Here is a 25,268-nt window from a genome sequence, read left to right on the forward strand (position 1 = left end):
CAGGTAGTTACCTATTCAGCACTAATTAGCATTATAAAGTCAGAGCCTACAGCCCAACACTATTCTGTTGTTAGTGGTTTACTAAGATAATAAAGACAGTCTTAGCCAGATACAGTTTACCATTAGAAAAGATAGGGAATCCCACGGAAACAGGTTTTTTCTTTAGCCCTAAAACTCAGGCAGAATTATTAAACATAAATAATTTTTCTGCCTCAGGCCAGCCTTTCTTTTTTTTATTTTTTTGTTAACTAATGGGAGGAGATGTGGTCTCCCTTCCCCCACCTGCTTGAACCTGCTTGCTCAAGGGTAGAGCTACCTGCTCGTTCGTCCTGCCACGCCTACTGCTGGACCCTGCCTTTGCTGCTTGGAGGCACACACGTGTTCGTCCTGCTACTGGACCCCGAGATTGTTTGGCGAGAAATCGGGTTCCCTCCCCCTTCCTTTATAACTGAGTGTCTAGAAATAGTAAAATTGAGCTTTGATCAGAATATTGTCTTAGCTTCATTCCCTACTCTTGCCACCTAGCCCCTCTTCTCTTCCAGGTTTCCAAAATGCCTTTCCAGGCTAAAACCCAGGCTGTGATCTGCTGGCCGAACACAACACCATAGTATATGTTGAACAAAGGTATATTAGCTGTGGGCATAGCTTAATGGTCAGACATTGCCTAATGTGTGCAAAGCCCTAGGTCAACCCCCAATAATGAAAAAAAAAAAAAAAAAGAAGAAAAACTAGGTAAGCAAGCTTAGATTAATTGTATAAATAATAAAAATACAGATTTCTGGTTAATAAATGACACTTTACAGAACCAAGAATTAAGTGTGTAGAGCACATACATCCCTTTCATATGACACTGTTATAAAACAACCCAGCAAACAGTGTACTTTAAAGCTCACGTTGTATATAAACATCAATCCATAAGCTGTGTTCTCACACAAGGTTACTCAGCATTCAGCAATTCTCTATAGTAGTTATTTTTAGGCCATTCTAAAAAGATATGCCATGAAGCAAATTGAATAATGAAAAAGGACTTGGAAACAACTTCCAAAGAACATGGGGAACCACAACCCAGCAATTGTTTTCCAGCAACAGAAATCATGAAAGGCATAACAATTCAGAAGAGAAAATATACACTAAAAATCAATTTTAAATCAAAAAAGACAGTAGCCTTTCCTACTAAATAAGCACTCTTAGGAAACTTATAAGAGAAAGAGTTTATCTGGGCTTACTGTTCCAAAGGGATGAGAGTCCAGAATGGCAGAGCATAGGCAAGGTGGCTGCAGCAGAAATTTGAACGCTCACATATTAAACCACAGCCACATAAAGAGAGCATGAATTGGAAATGACTCATAGTTTAAACCATCAAAGCCTAACCCTGATGCATACCTCCAACAAGGCCACATCTCCTAACCCTACCCAAGCAGCACCACCAGAGACCAAGTATTCAAACATCTTGAGCCTATGAGGCCATTCTCTTTCAAACCACTAGAGTAAAGTTCACCATTCAAACCACAATTCTAATTCATTTTCCACAGAAATGCTATGCTTCTGTTATGCATATTGAGTCTTCTATAAGTTCTATCTCATTTGGAGTCACGATTCTTCAAATTCCTTATCCTTCCTAAAATTTCTACCTGACTTGCCCTGTCTTCACATCTTGACAATTTTACCCATATAGAAAGAATAAGTAAATAACACTAGCTTCTAAGTCAGTGGTTCTCAACCTTCAGCGGTATCAAGTACCCTGCAAATCAGATATTTACATTACAATTCATTAAAATAGCAAAACTACAGTTATGAAGTAGGTTGGAAGTGAAAGCACAAAGTAATAATAGATGTTTGATAATAATAATAACAATGATAATGGTAATAATAATAAAAACAATAATAATATAGAGGAAAATCCAAGAGTTTTGGGAAATTATGAAAACTACAGTCTTCTCAGTGAAGGATGTTCAGATGTAGTCACTATTATGAAGACAATAGCACTCCAGTCTTCACAAGTCCTGAGATATACAGAAGATATTTTTAAAGTTCTCTTAGCTAAACTAAGGAAAGAAGGCTTCCAGCTGGAAATTTCTATAATTTTCTGATTAACATAATATTCTTTTGAGCTTAAAGAATTCACTATACAATTATTGAGTTTTTAAGTCAAACCTTTAAAAGCTACATAATTTCTCTCTAGATTTCATCTTATTATCTGAGAAGGCATTATACTAGAACCTCTAATATTGAGGAAGAGAATAAGCTGCTTAAAGCACAAATGTTAAAAGAACCTTAAAAAGACAGAGCATTCATAGGGCAACTTCTAGATCCCTGTTCTGTTATCTTTGCCACATCAAGATGTCTATAACTTTTAAAGTTTATTAATGAGAATAACCAAAAACACTGATAAAATTTTCAAGCCCAGTGCCCCTGCTTTAGTTTACTCTCTAGCACTTTTTATACTTTTCTGTTTAACCTCATAAGGTATATAAAACATCATGAACTGAACTGAAGTGTCTGTTAATGTCATATCATACTTAAGATACACTAAAATTGTTCTCTCTCTTGTTTATCTGTCTGTCCTCCCCCCCACACCCACCCCTGTAAATATGAATTCATTTGAAAGTTTTTTGCAGATGAAATCAAAATGAAGATATCAGATAGAATTAGGCAGAAACAAATGCCACTGACTGGTACCTTCAAATGCATTTACCTTATAAGGAAAAGAAAGAGCAAGATCTAAAGACAAAGAGGACATGAAAAGGAGACAGAGACCAGGAAAGGATGCCATAGGCTGCCAGAAAACTCCATGCCTTTTGCCTAAGGCCTTCAGAGAAAAGAGCTTCCCAACATCCTGGTGTTACACAGTCTAAAACCTTCAAGGAAATAAAGGTGAGTCTTCCCTGCTGATTTGCATAGACATAAGCGATATAAGTGGTGACAATTCACAACAAACCTGGAACTGCAGCACCCAAGCCATTCTAAGGACTCTTGGGTCAATATGCTGATTTAGGGTTTAGATACTTGGGGCCTTCTAACAAATTTAACAATTCACTCGGGGTACAGAGACAAGGTCTTACTTATTATGTAGCCCCTGGCTACCTGGAACTCACAGATATCTGCCTGCCTCTGTCTCTCAAGTCCTGGGAGTAAAGATAGGACAATATGCCCATATGCTAACAATTGTTTAAGTTATTAATCTGATCATTCCTAGAAGTATCTTTCACATTCTTATCCTCATATGACTGTTTTTCTTTCCTTTAAAAAAAAATAATAAACCTGATTCTAGGACTCAGGTCTTCCTACTTCAGTTAAATTCTCCTGGATAATTCAAAATCCTCTGAAGGTAAAATGAAAATTAACCATCCAAGTGCAATTGTGGTACATTCAAATGGCAACGGTCCCCATAGGCTCAAATGTCTGAATCCTTGGTAGAACTGTTTGGGAAGGATTAGGAGGTATGGTCTTGTTAAAGGAGGGTGAATAAGTCACTGGAACAGGCTTGAGGTATCAAAAGATTCCAGCCCTTCCCAGTGCACTCTCTGCTTCCTATTTAGGGCTCAAGACGTGAGCTCTCAGCTTCTGTTCTAGCAGCTTACTGCCCAGAACCTCTGCTCCCCCTTCATACATGCTAACCCTCTAGAACTGTAAACCCTTTCTCTTAGATACTGTCTCAGTCATGGAATCTTATCATAGCAACACAAAGTAAGTAATACAATAAGTGGCAATACAAGTTCATCTATTACGATGAATGTACTACTCTGGTTGAACAGTGATAATAAGGAAGGATGTATATGTGTGGGGTAAGAAGTATATGGAAAATCACTTTCATCTATAATTAACTTTACTGGTGCTCTGAAAATACACATAAATGAAAATAAAAATCTTTTTTTAATGCAGGGGAAAATGGAATATAATCAGAATTTAATTTGATATTTAATATATAGCAATACTGAATATTACCAGCAGCCTAAGCACTTCCTTATAGTCTTCAGATCTGTCTCTTGAACCACTCTCCATTACCTTACCTTCCACGCTGTCAGAACAAGAAGTGCCAATTCCAGTGTCTCCACTATCAGACGTTATGCTGTGTCTTCTGAGATGGTTATTTCGATGGTTAGATGGAACAGCTGTGGCCTGCCATAATGATTCATTACCAGGTAACCATGCTGATGAATAATCTGAGCCTGCGAGGAAAAAATACACTGTTAGGACATGTGGAATATCTGTCTAAAAAGAAATTCAACAGCTACCCTACATATCCCAGGGCTGACAAGAGGATGCAGACTCTGTTACTCTGACAGCAGAGCTTTCCTCTGCCTCTAGTTCTTGAACTGCTAAAGATGGGCTGCTATCTGTCTGACTTAAAGTCATAATCTGAGGCTGGGAGTAATCGCAGGACTCAGAGGCAGAGACAGGCAGATCTTAAAGATCTCTGAGTTTGAAGACAGCTTAGGACAACCAGTTCCAGGACAACCAGGAATTCTAGGGAGACCCTGTCTCAAAAAAAGCAAAAAAAAAAAAAAAAAAAAAAAAAAAAAAAAAAAAAAAAAAAAAAAAAAAAAAAAAAAAAAACAAAAACAAAAACAAAACAAAAACAAAAACAAAAACAAAAAACAAACAAGCAAACGAAAAGCAAATCCAATTTGGCCTTATGTGCTGGTGCACAACCATTATCCCAGCTCTAATCCCAGCACTCGGGAAATGCAGGCAGGGAGACCAAGAGCTCAGGGACAGTTTCAACTATACATTGAGGGGGAGCCCCACCTGGACTACTAAGACAGGGTTTCAAAAATAAACAAAAGAAAAAAGAAACCAGAAATGTCAACAGTCTGTCCCAGAGGTGTTTAAGCACACACCTCTGATTCCACACACAGGTCTTAACTATAGCTGGACTTTAGGGAAGGTCTAGTTGAATCTTCCATTCATCATGAAAGATTTAAAAATAAAGTTTCCACCATAAACTAGCCACTTCAAATACCATTTTATTTTTAAAAGAATTTATTTTGTTTCTTTAATATCTTTTGATAAATAATTTACTAAAACTTCATTTAAAAGTTTCAAGTGAAAAAAAAATTAAAGTGCACAAAATTAACTCAACCCAAACATTTGTACAGTTAGAAGAGCCATTCCAAAGCTGCAGAGCTTCATACTGGATTTTACACTTTCAATATTAGGTATGTTTCTATGTACTGTCAAAACCAACCAAGCACAAACAAACTAATGACAGAGTTAAAACAGAAAGCAGTTAGCTTTTGCAAAAATTCTAGCTATTACAGTAAAACAGTCTCAAAGTCCAACTGTCTCATAATAAATGATTCAGCCTGATCATTCATTCCTCTATTTGGAAAAAAGGATTGCTCTTCCAAGAGTATGTAACAGCAAGTCAGGGTGATTGTGATATAGTAATTCCTAAAGGTCTTACTAAGGGAAATTTATTTTCTTTGAGTATTAGAAAGACAAGTAGTTTAAATGTCTTTTTCCAGAGTAAAACAGTCTCAGTTTAACTATATGGTACATCAATCTTAGACAAGGTCAAATGTGAGTCATGGTTAATTTTGTATGTGAACTTGACTGTATCACTGGGCCATAGGGTACTTATATATTTAGACAAACATTTCCTAAAACAAATTTCATTACACATATTTAGAGAAAGAAAGAAAGAAAGAAAGAAAGAAAGAAAGAAAGAAAGAAAGAAAGAAAGAAAGAAAGAAAGATAGATGATGAGTACAAGTGTGCGAGTGCATGTAGCACATAGCAGTGTTTATGTGGAGGTCAGAGGACAACCAGCACAGACTGTTTTCTCTTACACCAGGTGGCTCCTGGGGAATCACACAGAAGTCACCAGGCTTAGGTGCAAGTGCCTTTACCTGCTGAGCCATCTCACTGGCCCTGGACAAACATTTCAGTAAGAATATTCTTGGTCTGGGGTAACATTTACATGGGTAGGCATAATGAATGACTCTGCTGTCCTCAATGTAAGCAGACTTTATCCAACCAGCTAAACACTTGAATGGACAAAAAACTAAATTGGGGACCTTTTTTTTCATTCCTGTTGACCCCCAAACTAAAACATTGGCTTTTCTTGTGTTTGGACTTGAATTGGAGCAAAGGTTCTTCCTGTCTGTTGAGCCTTCTAGCTAAGACAATACCCTCAGCAAGTTAAGTCTCCTATTGGCATCTAAGCCAGCTCCAGAGTCATCATCTCCTATTGGATCTGTTTCTCTGGAAAACACTAATACAGACTGGGAGAAGTAGGGAAACTCTAGAGAACAATGACCAGAAGAATCTATACTTTCCCTCACTGTACTTCAATATCACCTGTTCAACAGACTCCCAGAGCAAATGACTGCAACCTTAATACCTGGAATCTAGCATATACGACAAAAATTTAAAATCTACCAAAAAAGATAATAGTAAGCCTAAAACATTGTACCTTCACTTTTAGAAACTCTTGACATAACAAAAGAATACAAGTGTTCCCTGACTTAAAATGTATTATATTCTGATAAGCTTTAAAATATCACAAGTACTCCTGCCAAATATGTTCAGTGACACCGAATACTGTAGCTGAGCTTAACTACAAGTAGCATGTCACTAGCAAAAGGAAAGATGAACTTTGAAGGCAGTCCCTACTATGTATTCAGCATTCTTGCATCAGGTCCAGCTACCACATATTAGGGACTTTCTGTGTAGATTAAGGCCTCTCCTTAATTAGTTGCTCAGATACATAGCTTCATCATTTCCTTATAAGGTAGCCTGCAAATTTATAAGCTACACTTCGGACTTGTATTCAAGAACACAAAAAAGGGCCACTATGAAATGAGTAAAATCATCAACTGTCACCTAAAAGCATTAACAAGAGTATAAATATATTTCAATGCCACCTCAAAAAATTAAATTAGATAAATAGAAATACAAACCCAAGAAATATACAGATGGATTTTTTAAAGTGATTTTAAAAAAATCCAAGCTCACTGATATAATTAATGTGAAATTCAAAGGACAGCCCAGCCAGACACTGGAACAAAGAACAAAATACCCCCATATACTCCTAAAGACAGTGTTAATTGCATTACAAAAAAAAAAAAAGGAGGAGGAGGAGGAGGAGAAATATGCTCAGCTTGCCAGTCTGAGGCAGGAGTATCAGAATAAAAGTGTACAAGTTCCAGTCCAGTCTGGGCTATACAAGAAAACCCTACACCACCCCAACTCCTAACCCCCCACCCCCAAAAGAGTGGCTCTCTAGACAAAAGACAGTTCTTTAACAAATATTTTCAATAAATTAAGGGGTGAATGGAACAGAACTTTCCCTGTTGACCAGATAGCTTAGCAAGGAAAGGTGCTTGCCAGCACACCTGACCACCTGCGTTGGATCCCCCAAACCCACAAGGTGGAAGGAGAGAACCAACTCTCACAAGCCATCATTTGACTTCGATATCTGAGTTGGGTTGGGTGTACTCAGACACATACAAATGTATACACAGTAATAAATAGGGAAATAAATGCAAAAGCCAGTAGTATTAATAAGGATCTAAAATGCTTACACTGTTAGTTTAAGTAGGATGAATTTGACTCAGAGAAAATTTGCTGCCTCAGATTTTAAGTCGTCTAAAATTTACATCACACCACAGTCACCAGTTCCTGTATTCCTCTGGGCAGTAAGACTGGCTGGGCAAAGGGGCTAGAGAGATGGCTCAACAGTTAAGAGCCCTGACTGTTCTTCGAGAGGTCCTGAGTTCAATTCCCAGGAACCACATGGTGACTCACAACCATCTGTATGTAATGGTGACCTCTTCTGATGTGTCTGAAGACAGCAACAGTGTACTTATATAAAATAAATAAATCTTAAAAATAAATAGATAGATAGATAGATAGATAGATAGATAGATAGATAGATAGATACTGGCAGGACAAAGCCCACTCACTGGTCCCTAACCTTTCTTCAGTCTGATTTTATAACAGAATGAAGAAAACACAAAGGGACTGGAACAAATCCCATCCAAACACTGCTGGGAATTTTCTCTAGCTGTCAAGATAGCTGGTGACAGCTCTGACTGCTATGCTTTTATTTTATTTTAAATTACTACAATTAAATTTAGTAAATTTGAAAAATGCCTTATTTCCTTTAATAAAAAAAAATGCTTACCATAAGACCAGTAATTTTGTCATTTAAGTGCTAAAGTCTTAGGATATTCTTTCATGGAAATCTTACTTACTGGCCTCTTCTGAAGTAAATGGATATATTCAAAAGCTAGTCAGACTACTGAAATCCAAGTGTTTAGAAATACAAAACCGGTGAAACGCTGCTGTCCAGCCATGGCACTGCCACTGCATTCATGAATCACAGCAGCTATAGGTAGCTGCAGAAAACCAAGTCAATCACCAACTCTAGCATAGATGGGGAATGGCTCATAAGAGTCTACCTGTAGCTGAGAGCTGAGCGGCTATTGGCAGTTGATGGGTGCTAATGAATGAGAAGACGTATTTCTTTGGGATGTGACCACTGGTGGGTTGCCCATGTGTGGACCCAATGGGCTATGAAGGTGGGAAAGGCATATGTTAGAGGAGTTTGGGATACAGGTATGAGGGAGGAATTGGGAGGTGGAAATGCTCAGATACATTTTAGATATGTATGAGACTGTCAAAAATACAAAATTATACATAAATACTCACAAAATAACCTAAAAACAAAAATGGATAAAGTTAATGTCTGCAGAGATGGCTCAGTCAGTGTGGTGGTTTGAATATGCTTGGCCCAGTGAGTGGCACTATTAGGAAGTGTGGCCTTGTTGGAATACATGTAGACTTGCTGGAGGAAGTGTGTCACTTTGGGAGTAGGCTTTGAGAGAGCTTCCTCCTAGCTGTCTGGAAGCCAGTCTTCTGTTTGCCTTTGGAACAAGTTGTAGAACTCTCAGTTCCTCCAGCCATGCCTGCCTGGATGCTGTTGTGCTTCCCATCATGATAAGAATGGACAGAATCTCTAAACCTGTAAGCCAGCCCTAATTAAATGTTGTCCTTATAAGAGTTGCCTTGGCCATGGTGTCTTTTCACAGCAATGGAAAGCCTAACTGAAACAGAAGTTGGTACCAGGAGTGGCTCTAGAGGAGCAGAAGCATAAGGACAAATCTTTTAAATATCTGGAATTGGCTTAATAATACACCAGCACCTTCAACCACTGAAACCTCTCTAGATATTCTCCTTCCTCTGAGCTCAGAGAATATTGAAGGCCAATCGTGGGAACTATATTTCAAACTTAAAGAGACAAAGGCAACCAGATCTGAGTTCAAGGCCAGACAAGGACAGAGTAAATTCCAAATCTAGGAGTGGTAGTACACACCTTTAATCTGGGTCATACCTTCTGCTGGAGGTCTACATAAGGACAATGGAAAAAAGGAAGGCCCTCTCTTCTTCACCTGTTTGCACTTATTTGACAGCACATCTGTTAGAGCCTTCTTCTTTGGGATTCCAGTTTATATAGAAGACCAGCTGAAACACCTAGCCTTGTGGAATTAAGAAACTACTAGATTCTTGAACTTTCCATTCACAGCTGCCCACTGTTGGGTTAGTTGGATTGCAGACTGCTAGTCATTCCAACAAATTCCCTTAATATAGAGAGACATGCATTAAGTTCTGTGAGTCTAGAGAACCCTGACTAATACAATCAGTAAAGTCCTTGCTGCACAGCATGAGGACCTGAACTCAAGCCTTAGCTCCCACACAAAGCCAGTTACAACCCATACCTGTGAGCCCAGTACTGGGGAGACAGAGACAAGAGTACCAACGGGGCTTGCTGACTCCTCTGTCACAAGACAAAACTTCTGTTCTGAGGATATAAAAATCTAGTGACCCTACACACTGGAAAGGAAGAGCTTATGTACCAGTTTTTCAATACTAATTTTAACTCCTGGAAATCGCTGAGGATAAGACCAAAGAGAAAAATCTTTATTTCTCTCACTGTAAATACAGAAAAATGAGCGTCAGACAAAAAGTCACCTACTGTATTTTTTTCTGAAGTTTGAGCACAAATAAATGAAATAAATACATTAGTAACAAATCTCCCATAATGTATACACTTGTAACTGCACTTAGGGTAACAATGAATTTTCTCCTGAACTGATGACAACAATAAGCCCCAGAAAGCAAGCATAGCACATGATAAAGCAAACATACAAGTTAACATTAAACACTGGATGTGCAGCATAAATATAAATATAAATTACAGACTGGGGGAGGGGGGGAAACAGTGCCTCATTACCAGGTTGGCCTGGAACTCACTATGCAGCTGAGAATGGTCTTAAGCTCTTTGAATTCTTAATCCTCCTGTCTCCACCTCCACCACAGTATCTTTCAAAATATAAGCTGCTTGCCATTAGTGGGTCTTAACCTCAGATACCAATATTTTTAAACAAAATACAACAAAATGGGGGAAAATATCAAAGAACACTGAAACTATACCACATACGTGTAAATATTGTACAGTTTTAGCAACTCTGAATGGCTAAACAAAGTACATTGTCATGAGGTTCAAGCAGTGGCCTTCAACTCCCTTAACCCTTCTCATCAGCAGAAATCAATCTATGGCACAGTCCCAAGAATCAACCTCTGGACTAACCCATATAGCCAAACAATCTGAAACTCTCCACAGCATTTCTGAATAGTAACTACAATACAGATCCACTTCCACCCCATCACAAACCTCACTTTCCAACAGGACACCTGTAATCAGTCTCAGGCATCTCTGCTCCTACTACATCTCTGCTACTCTTCTATCAAAAGCTGGAATCAAGTGGGCTGTGTCAGTCTCTGGCTGACACAGCCTATGGGTTCCTGAGAGCACAGCAAGTAAACTCCTATTTGGGAATTCTTCACCAACTGAAAATCTCATCCTCTAATTCTTTGCAGCTCCAACCTCCATGAGCATCTAGCTCCCACACCATCCAGAACAACAAGGCACACTTACCTCCTCCCCACACAGAGTCTACTCTGTAACTCCAACTGCGTCCCTTGAACTCTTTCAAAGACTTAACTGCTCTTTCTTCCTCGTTCTTCCATGAGATTAAATGACTTTCCTCATTCCCAAAATGAGGTTTAAATTCCAGCACACCATTTTCTAAAGTGCATTAATTCATACTTAGAACTTCCTTCTGCTTCGCCACACTGGAAAGTGAATGACAACCTTTTTATCTAAGTGTCCCCAACTAGCCCGAGACCTGTGCACTCAGGCAGGGTGTCAACAAATGAAGTCACTGTAAGCACTGGATATCCAATAAATGTTCACTGAATAAAATTAGAATTTTGGGAGACTCACAATTACACCTACAAAAATATCCTTCCCTTTAGAAGAAGGATTAAAACAAGAACTTTGTTAGGAAGTTCTGTTTATTTTAAAACCCAAGATATTTTCAACTACCCTTTAACCCAGAATGCATTTACATACCTATTTAAAAATCGGTAAATATTTACCAAAATAGCTTTTAAAACGTAAGTTTAAAAAGTTGAAGAGCTATTGATGAAAACTCTTAAGAATTATGGGAAATACTCTGGAATAGGTCAAAAGACATAAAAAGTCTCTCACACTCAACAGAGCATTAAACCATATAGAAAAACATTCTTAATATGGAGGAGGGAAAGTAAGTTTTCCTTATGGGTGTGGACATTTGCAGGCCAACCCTGTGGTAGTGGAGAGCCCCACACCCAAACAGGCAGCCAAACAGGATTCAATGGACTACTTTTAAAAAGAAAAAATAGGACCAAAGGCCAGTTGGGAGGAAAGTAAGAGTGTGTGTGTGTGTGTGTATGTGTGTGTATGTCTCTGTGTGTGTGTGTGTGTGTGTGTGTATGTGTCTGTCTGTCTGTCCATAGGTAGGTAAAAGAATTAGAAGCTGGAAGTGAAGGAAATTGAGGAAACAAAGCACGAATATGAAATTCTCAAAGAATTAATGTTAAGTATATTTTTAGGTATTCATCAGGGCTTAGGAGTTAAAAGCATTTGCTATTCTTGCAGAAGACCCAAGTTTATTTCCCAGCAGCCATGTCAGATGGCTGATAGTTTCCCTTTAACTCCAGCTTCAAAGAATCCCATGGTTCTGTCCTCCTCAGATGCCTGCACTCACATGCAAGTACCTACACACACACACATCTTTAAAACTGTCAAAAGTAAATAAATAAGCGGCAAGGAGGGTAGGGTCTTTAAGAGGCTGAGTTCCTCCAATCACAAAGAGATCAAAAGTTCAATTCAGACATGAACTGTGACTGAAGGTCAAATTCTAGGTCAGAGAAAAGTAAAACTAAGAGTAAAACAAGATCAGTTCCAGAATGGGAATTAAAGTAGTCCTTGGAAACGGCTCTTCACTCAGTTAAGATAAATCATGTAGCATCCAGCTAGGAAGTAGTCTGTTCACATGAACACATTAGCTAGTCAGAACGTGACTACATCAAAATCTAGCTATCTGTAAGCTAATTGGCCTCCTTACATGTACAGATTTAGGTCAATTTTTAAAGTAATAAGTATCTAGTAGATGTGGCATCCTAAAAACGAAAGGGGAAGAGGACAGAGAAAGGTAACATGCTGATCAATGATACAAAGTTTCAGATAAACTGGGACAGTAGCATGCAGGACGACCTGCAGTGGGGAAATGAGCTTCCTGGAGATGGCTCACCATTTTGCATGGCTGTGCCTGGTGAAGCTCCTGGAGAAGCACAATCCAGGAGCTTGGGCCAGAGCTACTTCTTGCTGCTGCTGTGACTTCTCATGGAGTCCTGATTTTTCTGACATGGCATGACTAGGCAAACAAAATCCTTTCTGCCTATAGTCCATTAGGACTGACTCCTGGGTATTAGCCCACCTATTGGGCAAATTTCCTGCAGATCAGCATGAAGATGAACTTTCATAAAATAATATTATTTAGATGAATTAATGGTTTTACAGAATTCCTGATTTGATTCAAATTATTTTAGGAACTTAGAATAACTGATAGAAAGTTTAAGGAGACGGTTTTAGTTGTTTTGCCAGAAAGGTATAATAAAGTTAATTTCAAGAATGGAATGTGCCCCCTGCTCATAGAATAGTAAGTAAAGGCTACATTAAAAGGAACATTGAGCTTTCACGCACTACAAGCATGTAAACTGCATTAGGAAGAAAAATAGGCTTGGAACAAATTAATGATCAAGGAAACATTCATTCTAGGGCAGGTCCAAGGATGAGGCCACAGGTATGCACAATGATAAAGTAAGACCATGAACTAGGAGTATATAATTCTATTTTTTTTTAAAAAAAAATCTACTGCTTTGAACTTATAATGAGCTTAAAAAATAGATAAAACAACTGCTATGAACTTATAATCAACAATCCTGCTGTAACTCCCTCTTCTGCAACATCTTACTTGCTTTTGAATGAGGTAATCTTTCTTCTTACATAGAGAGCTTTGTCCTAGAAGATATAAAAAGGCAAAGAGAAAAAATAAACGCGTGGGTTGTTGGAGTTTCTCGCCATCCACCAACTGTGTGTATATATATATTTATGTATATACGTATGTATGTGTATGTGTGAAATTGTTGGAGCTTGCTTGTTGGAACACCCTTTGCTTCATCTAGTGTGTGTGTGCGTGATTTTTTTTTCTTTTCCTTTCTTGCCAGCCTCCTAAGAGTTAAAAGAGTTCAGAGTTTCTCACCAATCACAGAGAATAGCAGCCCCAGATAACTAAGTTTTGCTCACAGCTGTTTTGCTCCCTGTAACTTGCTTGCTTGTTACTGCTATCTGGTTATGTGAAAACACATGTTCCAACAAGTATTTTGGCAGCCACAAAGAGTCAGAACCATGCACTTTTCTTATTAACTTCTATTTCTATCAGGAACTAGAAAACTGAGGTAACTGGAAATCCCTGAAATGCTATTAATGAGACCACCCCATGTACACATGCACACAGCAATGATGCTTCAGGGGCCTGCCCTTGTCTTGGACTGTAACTATTTCAGAGTATCATCTCATGAGAAAAGCATCCTTTATGACAGCAAATTAGGTCTGTCTATAGAAGAAGATAAACAAAACAAGAAGATAAAGCAAAACAGTTCAAACAAAAGTACTACGAAGGCTAAGGTTTAGCCTACACTGACAACACAGGCCAGTTTCTCCTCAATAACTCTTGGTTTTTCTAGTACTTAGAAACATATAAGTACCATGAATAATAAATGTAAATGCAAAAATAAAAACTTAAAATATCTCAAAATGAAATTCTGAGAATACAAATATCTATTTCTTCAGATCCTCATATTTAAGGATTTACTTTCCAGTAAAGGTTTCTTTATTCTTCAACTAGGAAGAGAGGCTGTACAGTGATGAGAAACCTTCAGAAAAGCATCAGACTCCGTGTGATCATGCCATATGTGTCATTCTTATGGCAGACAGGCACAGTCTTCTTCCACAAAACAATGTATCCAAATGGTAGAAACTTTAAACAGGACACACAGTCCACTTCTGAGGATAACTACAAGCTGCAGTTCATTTGTAAGACCTTGACTTTTAATATTAAAAAAAAACCTAAGTATTATTATCAGCAAATTTTGTTCACTTGATACCCACGATGTTAAAGGCATAGGACAAAGTTTCTGAGTTCATTCTCTTTAAAGTATTTTAAAATCCTGTCTACTATCTCAATTATAAGTTAGAACTACCTAGTAAATGAATAATTAATCACTGGATGTTACAGATTGTATATGCTTGGCCCAGGAAGTGGCACTATTAGAAGGTATGGCCCTGTTGGAGTAGATGTGTCACTGTGAGTGTGAGCTTTAAGACCCTCATCCTATCTGCCTGGAAGCCAGTATTCTGCTAGCAGCCTTCATATGAAGGCTCAGCTATGCCTGCACTATGCCTGCCTGGATCCTGCCATGGTCTCGACTTGATGATAATGGACTGAACCTCTGAAACTGTAAGCCAGGCAAATTAAATGCTGTCCTTATAAGAATTACCTTGGTCACAGTGTCTGTTCACAGCAGTAAAAACCTAACTAAGACACTGGGTATCTGTAGTGAGAATTCTGGAATTTGGTTTCCTTTAAAACACAAAAATATTATTTTAAAAAGTATTTTGGGGGCTGGAGAGATGGCTCAGCGGTTAAGAGCGTCGACTGCCCTTTCGAAGGTTTTGAGTTCAAATCCCAGAAACCACATGATGGCTCACAACCATCCATAATGAGATCTGATGCCCTCTTCTGGTGTGTCTGAAGACAGCTACAGTGTACTTACATATAATAAATAAATAAATCTTTAAAAAAAAAAGTATTTTCATTTTAATCCCAGGTGTGCAGATGGGGCTGCTTTGGACTGTCCACAGCAGCCAACTCTGATTTCCTTCTGTTTCAGCAGAGGCATGGTTTTGCCAGCTGGAGGTAGTTTCTGCAATTGTGTGACATTTGGAATTCTGGATGGAATTTCAGATGGAATGTAAATGCCCTGACAGGCAGACTTAGTGATTGTTGGTCATTCAAGGGGGTTGGTTGCAGATTGTTAGTAGTTGTGCTCTAAGGAGAAACAGGAAGAAATTAGATCTCTCTCTCTCTCTCTCTCTCTCTCTCTCTCTCTCTCTCTCTCTCTCTCTCTCCCCCCCCACTATCCCTCTTTTCCTCCTATCTAGGAGGTAGATTAAGGGTGGGAAAAAGAAGAACCCACAAAATAGTAAAAGTTTAGTTACAAGTGACACCTCAATATGCGGCTTGAAACTTGATAAAAAAAATGAGAAATTTATTTCAAATGCCATAGAGAAAATGGCAGAGCACAAAGGAATGTTTTTTTTTTTTTTCCAAGATGCCAGCAAAAATATATGTGGCTGCTACCACTGGGATATGTCCTGCTTTGCTCCCAGAGGAGATTTTTCTAGTTTTTTCACCCTTTTTCTTCTTCATATATTCTGTTTCCAAATAAAAAATAAAAAATAAAATAAAAAGGATGGAAGAATGGCTAAGCAGTTGGAAAAAACTGCAGGTAGAAATAGAGGGGTTGAAACAAAAAAAAAAAAATGGCTAGAATGGAAAAACAAAAGGAGTCACTCTACTCTCTTTTCTGAAAGGAAAAGAGTTGGCAGTGCAACTGGAAAGGTTTACGGTAGAGATGGAAGCTCTTGGGAGGCAAGAAGCACCAAAAAGGAAGAGAACAAAAAGGTTCAGTCCTAGTGACTGAGCAAGAGATCAGGAGTTTCCCTCAGGAGGAAAGAAGTCATGAAGCTGTGCTGGAGGGCATTTGGGTCAGAGAAAAGCTGAAAAAACAGAAAGGCAATTTGACAAAAATAGTTTGCTTCGAAAGAGAATTAATCTTGAACTAACCTCACTACTGGACTTGAAAGAGGGGCAACCCTGGGTTATGAGAACACTATCAGCTTTCCCAGTAGTCATACAGTATATGCTAATAGTATGGACGGTTATGATGAGATAGAATGGTATCCTGAAAAAATGAGAGATCTAGGGCATTTTAAAGAGACTATTATTTCATATGAACTGCACTCACCTTATGTGAAACATATTCTAAGTAACTGGGCTACCCAAAATAAAATTAGTCCCAAAGACTACAAGGGATTGGCTAACAACTGTACTACAGGCCAGTTAAATGGTTAACATGGTGGAGGGAAGAAGCCAAGAATGTTGAACAGTAAAATAGAGCAAGTGGAACAGATATAGTAAAATATGAATTGCTGGGTGAAGGGCAGTATTCTGGTATACAAGAATTGATTCAGTTTAATGATGTTATAGAATAATGTCATTTAGCAGCTTTAAGAGCCTGGCACAAAGCTGAGGAGCCCAAGAGTTTCCCACAGGAGGAAAGAGGGAAAGAATTTGTACTAGAACCGTGTTCAGGTCAGAGAAAGTTGAAAGTCCACCTCTTTTACAAAGAGGATTTTATAAGAGGTTCTGGAGAAGCCTTCACTGCATTTTCACAAAGATTGGTCTCAGCTGTAAACAAAGCCCTATCCAGACCCTGATGCAAGGCAGGTGTTGACAGTGTGAACACAAGCAGCCCCTATGGACAAATTGATAAGGAGTTTGTATGATATCATCAAAATGCCTGGCACTTCAATTGTGGAAAACATGGTCATTTGCAAAGAGACTGTGACCAAGCCACCAAAAGTGTCAGATCTTGAAATGCCCAGTACTTTAACTGTAGGAAATAGGGTCATTTGCAAAAAATATTGTAAATAAGACAGCTCTAAGGGCAATGATTTTTTTCTAAATGTAAACCAGAAAGAATGACTAGTTTTCCAAGGGTATGTATGCAAAGGCCATCACTGGACTCAGAAGTACAGATCCAAAAGATAGCCAAGGCAGCTTCTTGCCACTGGGAAACAAAAATGGGGGGCCTAGCTCAAGGCTCCTCAATGAAAATTACAAGCCATTTTAGTCAAGGAGCAACTTGAACTAAAAACCTCAACACTCAGCAAGAGAATCACCAAAGTTATAGAAAAAACAAAAAACAGTGGAATTAAATCACCCTATATACTATAGGGATGTATTAACATCAAAATAGAAGCCACTGAAAGTTTTGCATTGGGACATGCATTTACTTATAGTCCCACAGGAAATGAAAAGCTGTGGATACCATCAAAACTGATAAAGACTAGAATTGAGCAGGAGAAGGCTCCTGAAAACCTTGACCCAAAAAGCACTTATTTCACTGAAAATGTCTGTTTAAGACCAGACCTCCCAGAGCTCCTGGGGACTGGACCACCAACCAATGAGTACACATAGTGGGACCACATATGTGGCAGAAATGGCCTTGTTGGAAATAAGTGGGAGGAGAGGCCCTTAGGCCTGAGGGTGTTCAATGCCCCAGTGCAGGGGAATGCCGGGGTGGAAGGATGGGAGTGGGTGGGTGGGGTAGCACCCTCATAGAAGCAGGGGAGGGGAGATGGGACAAGTGGTTTCTGAAGGGGGGATCTGGAAAGGGGAAAACATTTAAAATGTAAATAAAGAAAATATCCAAGAAAAATTAAAAAAAAGAAAATGTTTATAATTTCCTTCTAGACTCAGCACAAGTAATGGCTAAACCAGAAGGAGGAAAATATAGTGAGAATTGTGGAGTTTTGGTTTCTTTAAAAACACAGAAATAGTATAAGAAAATATTTTTGGTTTAATCCCAGGTGTGAAGATATGGGGCTGCTTTGGACTGTCCAAAGCAGCCGACTATGATTTGCCTCATGCTCTAGCAGAGGCATGGTTTTGCCAGCTGCAGATAGTTTCTGCAATTGTGTGATATCTGGAATTCTGGAAACTTTTCAGAGGGTATGTAAATGCCCTGAGAGGCAGGGTTGGTGGTTGGTGGTCATTCAAGGGGTTTGGCTGCTATTTGTTATTAGTTGTGCTCAAAGAAGAAACAAGAAGAAATAAATTAGATTAAGAGATCCCCATATCTCTCCTATCTATCCTTTCTTTCCTATCTAGTGATAGAGGGTGAAATGGGGGTGGGGGGGAATAAAGGGTGGGAAAAAGAAGAACCCACAGAGTAGTAAAAGATTACATGTATCAGTTCAGAAAACACTTAGTAAAAGTGTGAGAAAGAAGTACCAATCAAAGCCAATGTGATGGTGCACACTTTTAAACCCAGCACTTGGCGGAGGCAGGCAGATCTCTATACATTCCAGGCCAGAATGGTTTACACAGTAATTTCCATGCCAGCAAAAGCTACACAGCAAACCCTTGTTCTAATAAGGGAGGGAGGGAGGGAGGAAGGGAGGAAGGGAGGAAGGGAGGGTCTCCTATTCCAATAAGAGGGAACACTGTTAACAGCAGGCAGATACTCTTCAGAAATAGCAATCAGTCAAGGCATCCATCCCAAGAAACTCTTCAGTCCTAGGCAAACCCTGGACACTTCTCTACTTTGAAACTGGAGGTCAGGTTGCCAGCAAGCCAGGGAGGTGGTGTCTTTAGCTTAAGAACTCCAACATTTTTTTGAACACTCAATCTCTATGCAATGAAATTAGCTAATTTCTGCCAGGTTGGTATTTTTAAACCCCCCACTGACAGTGTCAGTAGCATTCAACCATCTCCTTCTGACCTAGCTAAAATTACCTTAGACGTATGAGACTTTGATGACCAGACACCACATTCTCCTGACTCTACAACTCTCCCCTGTCTTCTTTTGCTTAATCTCTTTTGAGCGTTCATCCTCCTCTACCTGATCAGAAGCACTGGTGTCTCACAGCTCAGTCCTCTAGTGTCTGTTCCGTATTCCCCACTATCTTTTCTATAATCTCTCCATGTGATTCACCCAGCTCCCATAATTGATACCATTTATATACAGGGAACTCCTCTCTCTCCAGATGCAGTGACCTCCACTCTGGCCTATACTTATATACCAACTTCCCACTCAGTATCTCACCTGAACTCTAAAACGGACATCAGACTTCACACTTAACCTTCTTCCCCCAGTACTCCTCACCACCTCCTATAGTTCACACTGCAGAAAAATGCAACCTCAAGCCACTATACTTACAGAAGCTAAACTAGGAACTCACTTTAGATTCGTTTCCCTTATTTGACACCACCAAACCATCAGCAAATCTTATCAGTTTTATTTCTCACAAATATTCAGAACCTATTCTCTTCTCTCAAAACCTCATGTAACTGCCCTAATCTAAATCTCTTACCTAATAACAACAATGGTATCAAAAATCAGCTCTCTCATTGCTACTCTTGATTCTACCTTTTCACAATTTCTTCCCCTACACAATCAACATGTGATTTACAATCATAACAGAGAATGTCCACTTCCTGTCCCTAGTCCACAAAGCAATGCCAGCTTCAAGCACTGAGTGAAAGAATGAACAGCAACATCTCCTTTGCCCATAACTTCGTTTCACAGACAGAATAAAATCCAACCCAGCATGGTGATGCATGCCTTTGATGTCTAGGGGCGCAGAGGCCAAGCGGATCTCTGTTTGAGGCCAGCCTGGCCTACAGGGCAAGTAGGCCAGCCAAGGATACATAATAACACCTTGTGTCTCAAACAACACAAAACCAAAACAAAATGAATCCCTCCTTAAAGAGCCTTGCATTACTATCAGGGCCTCCTCACCTCACATCTCTGCTCATCATGCTCAGGACTGCTTGGGTTCTGAGATTCCTGAAACTCTCTAAGCCCCACCTCTCTTCACGTGAAGCAGGGCAGCACCTTCTCTGACCAGGCTGCTAAGCATTATTCTGCCCATACTCTCTGGCTTCCTTTTCTTCCCAGTACACACCACCAGCTGAACTAGCTTCTTATGTATTCGTTACTGCCCATCTTCTCCCCAGGAGAAAATAAGTTCCACTACAGCGAGGACCTTCACTTTCTGGTTCAGTCGTATAACATCATGGTGGTGTATAAAACCTGACATATGGTTAATACTTAATAACAAAAACACACATCTATGTGGAAAGCACCATACTAGACAGCAATTCTACTTCAAATAAAAATAGGTAAAATAAAATATAAGTATAAAAAGAAATTTGATGTTGCTATGGTGGTCCTTCCTATTCTGTGTTGTGTTTGTAGGAGGTTTTTGAGTGTGGATTTTTGGCTTGGTCTGGTTTTAGGTTTCTTGAGACAGGATCTCAAAATGTAGTCACCATGTAAACCTAGCTGGCTTTTAATGGGCTACAATCCTACTGCCTCTACTACTCCATTGAGATTAAAGACAGGTGGAACTATGGCCAGTACTTAAGAATGGTCTTAATTAGTGACCTTCCACAATAAACTGTTCTCCTCTGAATAATTTTAAAGATTAAAGCAGAAAACATAAAAATCCTTAAATCAGTAATAATAGTTAATATGTTGGGGTTTAAATGTTACATGGGTGATTACACTCTTCTTATTTAATGCATAATTCGTAGGAACTAATTAAGCTATAATTCAGTAAAATAGTATCTAAAGATACTGCACATCTTAATTATCTTCTCAGTGCACATATTTCTTCTAGACAGAAAAACTGTAACTAAAACCTTTCTGTTCACAACATCCATAAAAATTTATAATAGGTGTCATCAGCTCAACTCACCATTTATTTCCTGACCTCAGAGTAATAAACCAGCTTCATTCAATCCAAGCAGTGATTAAATTCCAATTACTAATCAAGTTCATGTCACAGAAGCTGTAATGCACCCCTCATGCCCAATGACTGCTATGAAAGAACATGTCCACTTGAGTTTAGCTGGCAGGGTTGTTACCACTCATTGTTACCAGAGTGCTCTGAGGTGCATCTAACTCCAAACCATAGCAGAAAACATCACTTGTTGTAATCTATGACCACTATCATTATGACATCACGAAGCAGCTTATAAGTGATGTATCCACTCTGAAGATGCAAATCCAAAGCTTAAAGCAATGAGCAAGCAACACTGTGCTTGTAACTTGCTAACTGTAACATTTTTAGCATGTTTTAAAAGTATAATATTCTACTCCAAAATATTTTAAGGATTGGATATATTTAATTTTGAAATATGTCTTGCAAAACTAGGAATGGTGACTCATACCTGTAATCTCAGCACTTGGAAACCTGAAACAGGAGGATTACTGTTAGTCTGAGACCAACCGGGGCTACATATTTAGACCCTGTCTCAAACAAAGTAAAACTGTGTGTGTATGTGTGTGTTCTATTTTAAGGAACATATTTATTGTAAGCAGAAGTACTCAAAATATCGCTGTCTAATTCTAGATTTCAAAAGCCTAAGGAAAATATATCCATCTTTCAATTAACTTTGATACTAGTTTACGTTCTGAAAAAGAGTGATTACAAATACATACATTCAAGTCAAAATTATTTAAAAATCATTTTTACAAGTTATTCTCTAGATAACTTGTAAAGTCAAAAAACACCACTTATCCAATTTTAAAGTAGCCATCTAGCTATATTTTAAGTATACGGGAAAGACTTTATGTGACCTTGCATGGAAATGTAAGAAAATATTCATTTTGGTTTTTCTTTCTTTTATTCAGTACAAGGTTAGCCATAAACCTGAAATACTGGATAAAGACAAAACACAACTAAATGCTAAAATGAAAGAAAGAATGAGTGAAAGAAGGAAAGGAAGGAAGGAGGGAAGGAGGGAAGAAGGGGAGGGAGGAAGGACTGCTTAGTAGTTTCTAAAGTATACATACTGTTCCCATTTGTTACATCCTTAAATGTCACCACAGCAGCAGCAACTTTCTTTCCACTGCAGAAAGCTGACACTCTCTTACCTTTGCTTTTCCCCTTAGTCAATCACCTATTTGCATAAACCAGTTTCAGAACACCCAGAATTAACTTTGTGCATACAAAGACGGGCTTTTTAATATCAGAAAATCATTTACTGTCTCAGAACCAAACAGATTGCTAATACACTCCATCAGGAGGCTGGGTTGGCAGATGTCACAAGTCTGTGATTTCCCCCCCAGCACTTTAAGAGTTTTTGGCAGGATCAGTAGCTCAAGGCCAGTCTTGGCTACATTGCAATTTTGTGTTAAAGGCCAGTCTATGCTAAGGTACTCAGAAGAGGGAGTGGGAAAGAAGACTGGTTTTTTGTTTGTTTGTTTGTTTGTTGTTATCATCATATAGATCCTAAAATTGCTTGAATTAGCCAAAGGGTATATCTGTCATACAGTAAGTATTCCCAGGACACATTTTCTTCACATTTGTAAGAAAAAGATGCTTTCCACATGAACCAGCCCTAACGTTATCCTGACTTTCACTCAGATCATTTGCTAGATACACTACACTTGTTTATCTAAATATCTTATAAAACTTCATTTTAAATAATTTCAGTATTTATATCAGCTCAAGGAGAAAATAATTACATCACCATTGCTATACAAATAATCCACACTCAGTGTATAGATGAAATTTTCCACTATTTCATTGGAAAGAAGTATTGTGATTTATGACTTACTGCTGTCAGCTGAGAACACATAGTTTTATAAAGATTTATCTTGTCTGAATCCCTTAAATCTAAACATTATTTTCTTCCTCTATATTCTAGGAAGAGTCAATGTCTAGAAACTGCAGTGTAACATCGAAGCCTTTTAATTATTTAACTGCTAACTCTGAAATGTTCTCTTAGAAAACAATGGAAACCTGGATACAATGCTTCTGGGATGTACTTCCAACAAGGGCCATTACCAAGAGTAAGATTTTAGAGGTTAGGTTACAAAGACATCACAGATGGGTTTTGACATATATGGATAGCTGGAAATCACTCTCTTTGGCCCCCAGGGATAATGAGTACCTTCTCCATCACTAAAGCCACTTCCAGGCCAGGACCCACAACAACTGGGTAAGCATCAGAAACCTCTAAATGTCTGTCTACTCTTGAAGGCAACCAGTAAATATTTTAGAAAATGATTCCCTGCATATATTTTTACTAAATTCACAGCTATTCTAATCTCTATTCTAAAACTATTATGGGAGGGTATAAAAGAATAAAGTGTAAGAGACATACATACATACATACATACATATATACATTATATACACACACACACATAGAGACAGACATACAGACATTACAGTTCTAAACCAATGGTTTTCAACCTCTGGGTCGCGCGACCCCTTGGCGTCAAATGACCTCATGAGAGTCACATTTCAACTACGTCCATTACAATTCATAACAATAGCAAACATTACAGTTATGAAGTGGCAATGAAAATAATTTTATGGCTTGGGGACATCACAACATGAGGAACATTTAAAGTTCGCAATATTAGGAAGGTTGAGGACTACTGATAGTTTAGAATTTAAACTGTCACAGAATTTCATTGTTCAAAATTTCAGTAGCAATGTGCCTGCATGGTATCTTCAAAAAGACAGAGAATACCACAAAAGGACTCCTACAAAATGCTTCTTTTCGAACAGTTTTGCAAAAGGTACACAACTGACTCTAAGTTATACAAGTCAAGTTCTAACACTTTGTAGAACAGGGTTACCACCCATGAGTCCCCAAAATACCTAAATGTTTAGGAGAAATTCTGCATAGGAATAAGTAGCCCTTTTCTCTTAGTGGGGGGGAGAAGAAAAAAATCTATGTATCTTTCAGCTTTTCAAAGGGGTTCATGATTCAGTTCAGATTAAAGTGCCCTTTAGACTGTCATCATTAGATAACTTGTCATGGTCAAGCCAACTCTTCTTTTTCTATTCCACGTTAGGGGAAGATTTATTATAATTCAGTGGCTCCTACACAACTTCTGGGTGATGCAGGCATGAAATGGTTGCCTGATTCTAACAGTCCCTACAACCAACACCGCAAAGCTGCAACCCCCCAGTTTCCCTGAGCCCCGTTTCGAAGGTGGCTGGGCTCTGATGGGACCCAGGAGAGCCCTGGCAGCCATGCGACCTGCTTTCTAAGAGCTGCCGCCCCCTCGGGGGTCTCAAACGGCGACCAAGTCCTCAGCAGCTTCTCTGGAGCAGCGGCTGCGGGCGACACCGCAGCGACCTTCCCGCCCGCGTCCCGCGTGGGGCAGCCACGCACACCACACGAGGGACAACAAAGCCCGGCCGAGCGGCCCAGAAGAGCCGAGTTGTCACCCCGCGGGGGTCGCAGGCCTTAGGGCGCGGACTCCGGAGAAGCCCTGGCGGCCGCCACCCCACCCGCCCGCAGTCCTCCTTACCCGCAGGGAAGCTGCGGGCCCCGCTGGGGCTGTCCCGGCCGCCAGCCTCCGGGGCCAGGAAACGGCCCCACATAGCGGGCGAGCGGGCGAGCCTGGAGCTCGGGGCCCGCGGTCGCTTCGGCTTCTGGGCGGAAACTTGAGCAGAGCCTGGGCCGCGGCAGCGCGGACCGGACCCGGGCGGGGGGCTTAACGGCTGTTCAGCGACGGCCCCGGAGCGCGGCGGCTGCCATGGCCCAGCCGGCTGCGCTGAGGCCCGGGCCGGGGAAGCTAGTAGCTCCCCGGTGTCGGCGGCGCGATCCCAGGCTCCGGGGCTCAAAGCGAATCTGCAGCTGCGGCTTCCCTCAGCCCCCTCCGCCCGGCAGAACCTTAGGCAGCGGGCCGGGCCAGGAGAGGCGGGGCCTGGATGGGGCTGGAGGCGGGGCCCGGAGGATTGAGGGCGGGGCCTCAAGGCGGGGCCTGAACCAAAGACTTATTGCTCACAGCTTGCAGGTGATCATCCTGAAGCCGCTCCGGTGCCTCCCTACTTCTCCATCCTGTTACCTTCAAGCTGAGAGAGGGTCCATAATTTAATCCCAACCCCTGTCTTCCTATACGTGCTTTCTAGGGGCACGGTTATAAAAGGTGCGAGTTGTCCCTGCAACCGCATCAAGGGGCTGTGGGGCTAGCCATCTGACACAGAATGG

At 39.8% G+C, this 25,268-nt stretch overlaps 1 protein-coding gene across 3 annotated transcripts in view; it reads right to left on the reverse strand.

Moving 5' to 3' along the window:
- The window catches only part of Cep85l (centrosomal protein 85 like), a 107,560-nt gene extending 82,603 nt beyond the window's left edge, over nt 1–24,957 (reverse strand). Inside the window, exons 1-3 of one of the 3 annotated variants that reach the window (XM_021174135.2) lie at nt 21,005–24,542; nt 13,368–13,414; nt 4,011–4,169 (exon numbers count right to left, since the gene is read on the reverse strand). Coding sequence is in view for 1 of the 3 variants with exons in the window: in XM_021174133.2 (XP_021029792.1) it covers nt 4,011–4,169; nt 24,586–24,658 (232 nt within the window). In the remaining 2 variants the exon portion in view is untranslated. Of the gene's footprint in view, nt 1–4,010; nt 4,170–13,367; nt 13,415–21,004; nt 24,543–24,585 lie in introns of those variants that run through there. The other 2 variants (XM_021174133.2, XM_021174136.2) reach the window with 2 other exon arrangements.
- Between the last annotated feature and the right edge of the window lie 311 nt (nt 24,958–25,268).

This window comes from Mus caroli, chromosome 10 (genome assembly GCF_900094665.2).
Source record: "Mus caroli chromosome 10, CAROLI_EIJ_v1.1, whole genome shotgun sequence".
Classification (NCBI taxonomy): Eukaryota; Metazoa; Chordata; class Mammalia; order Rodentia; family Muridae; genus Mus; species Mus caroli.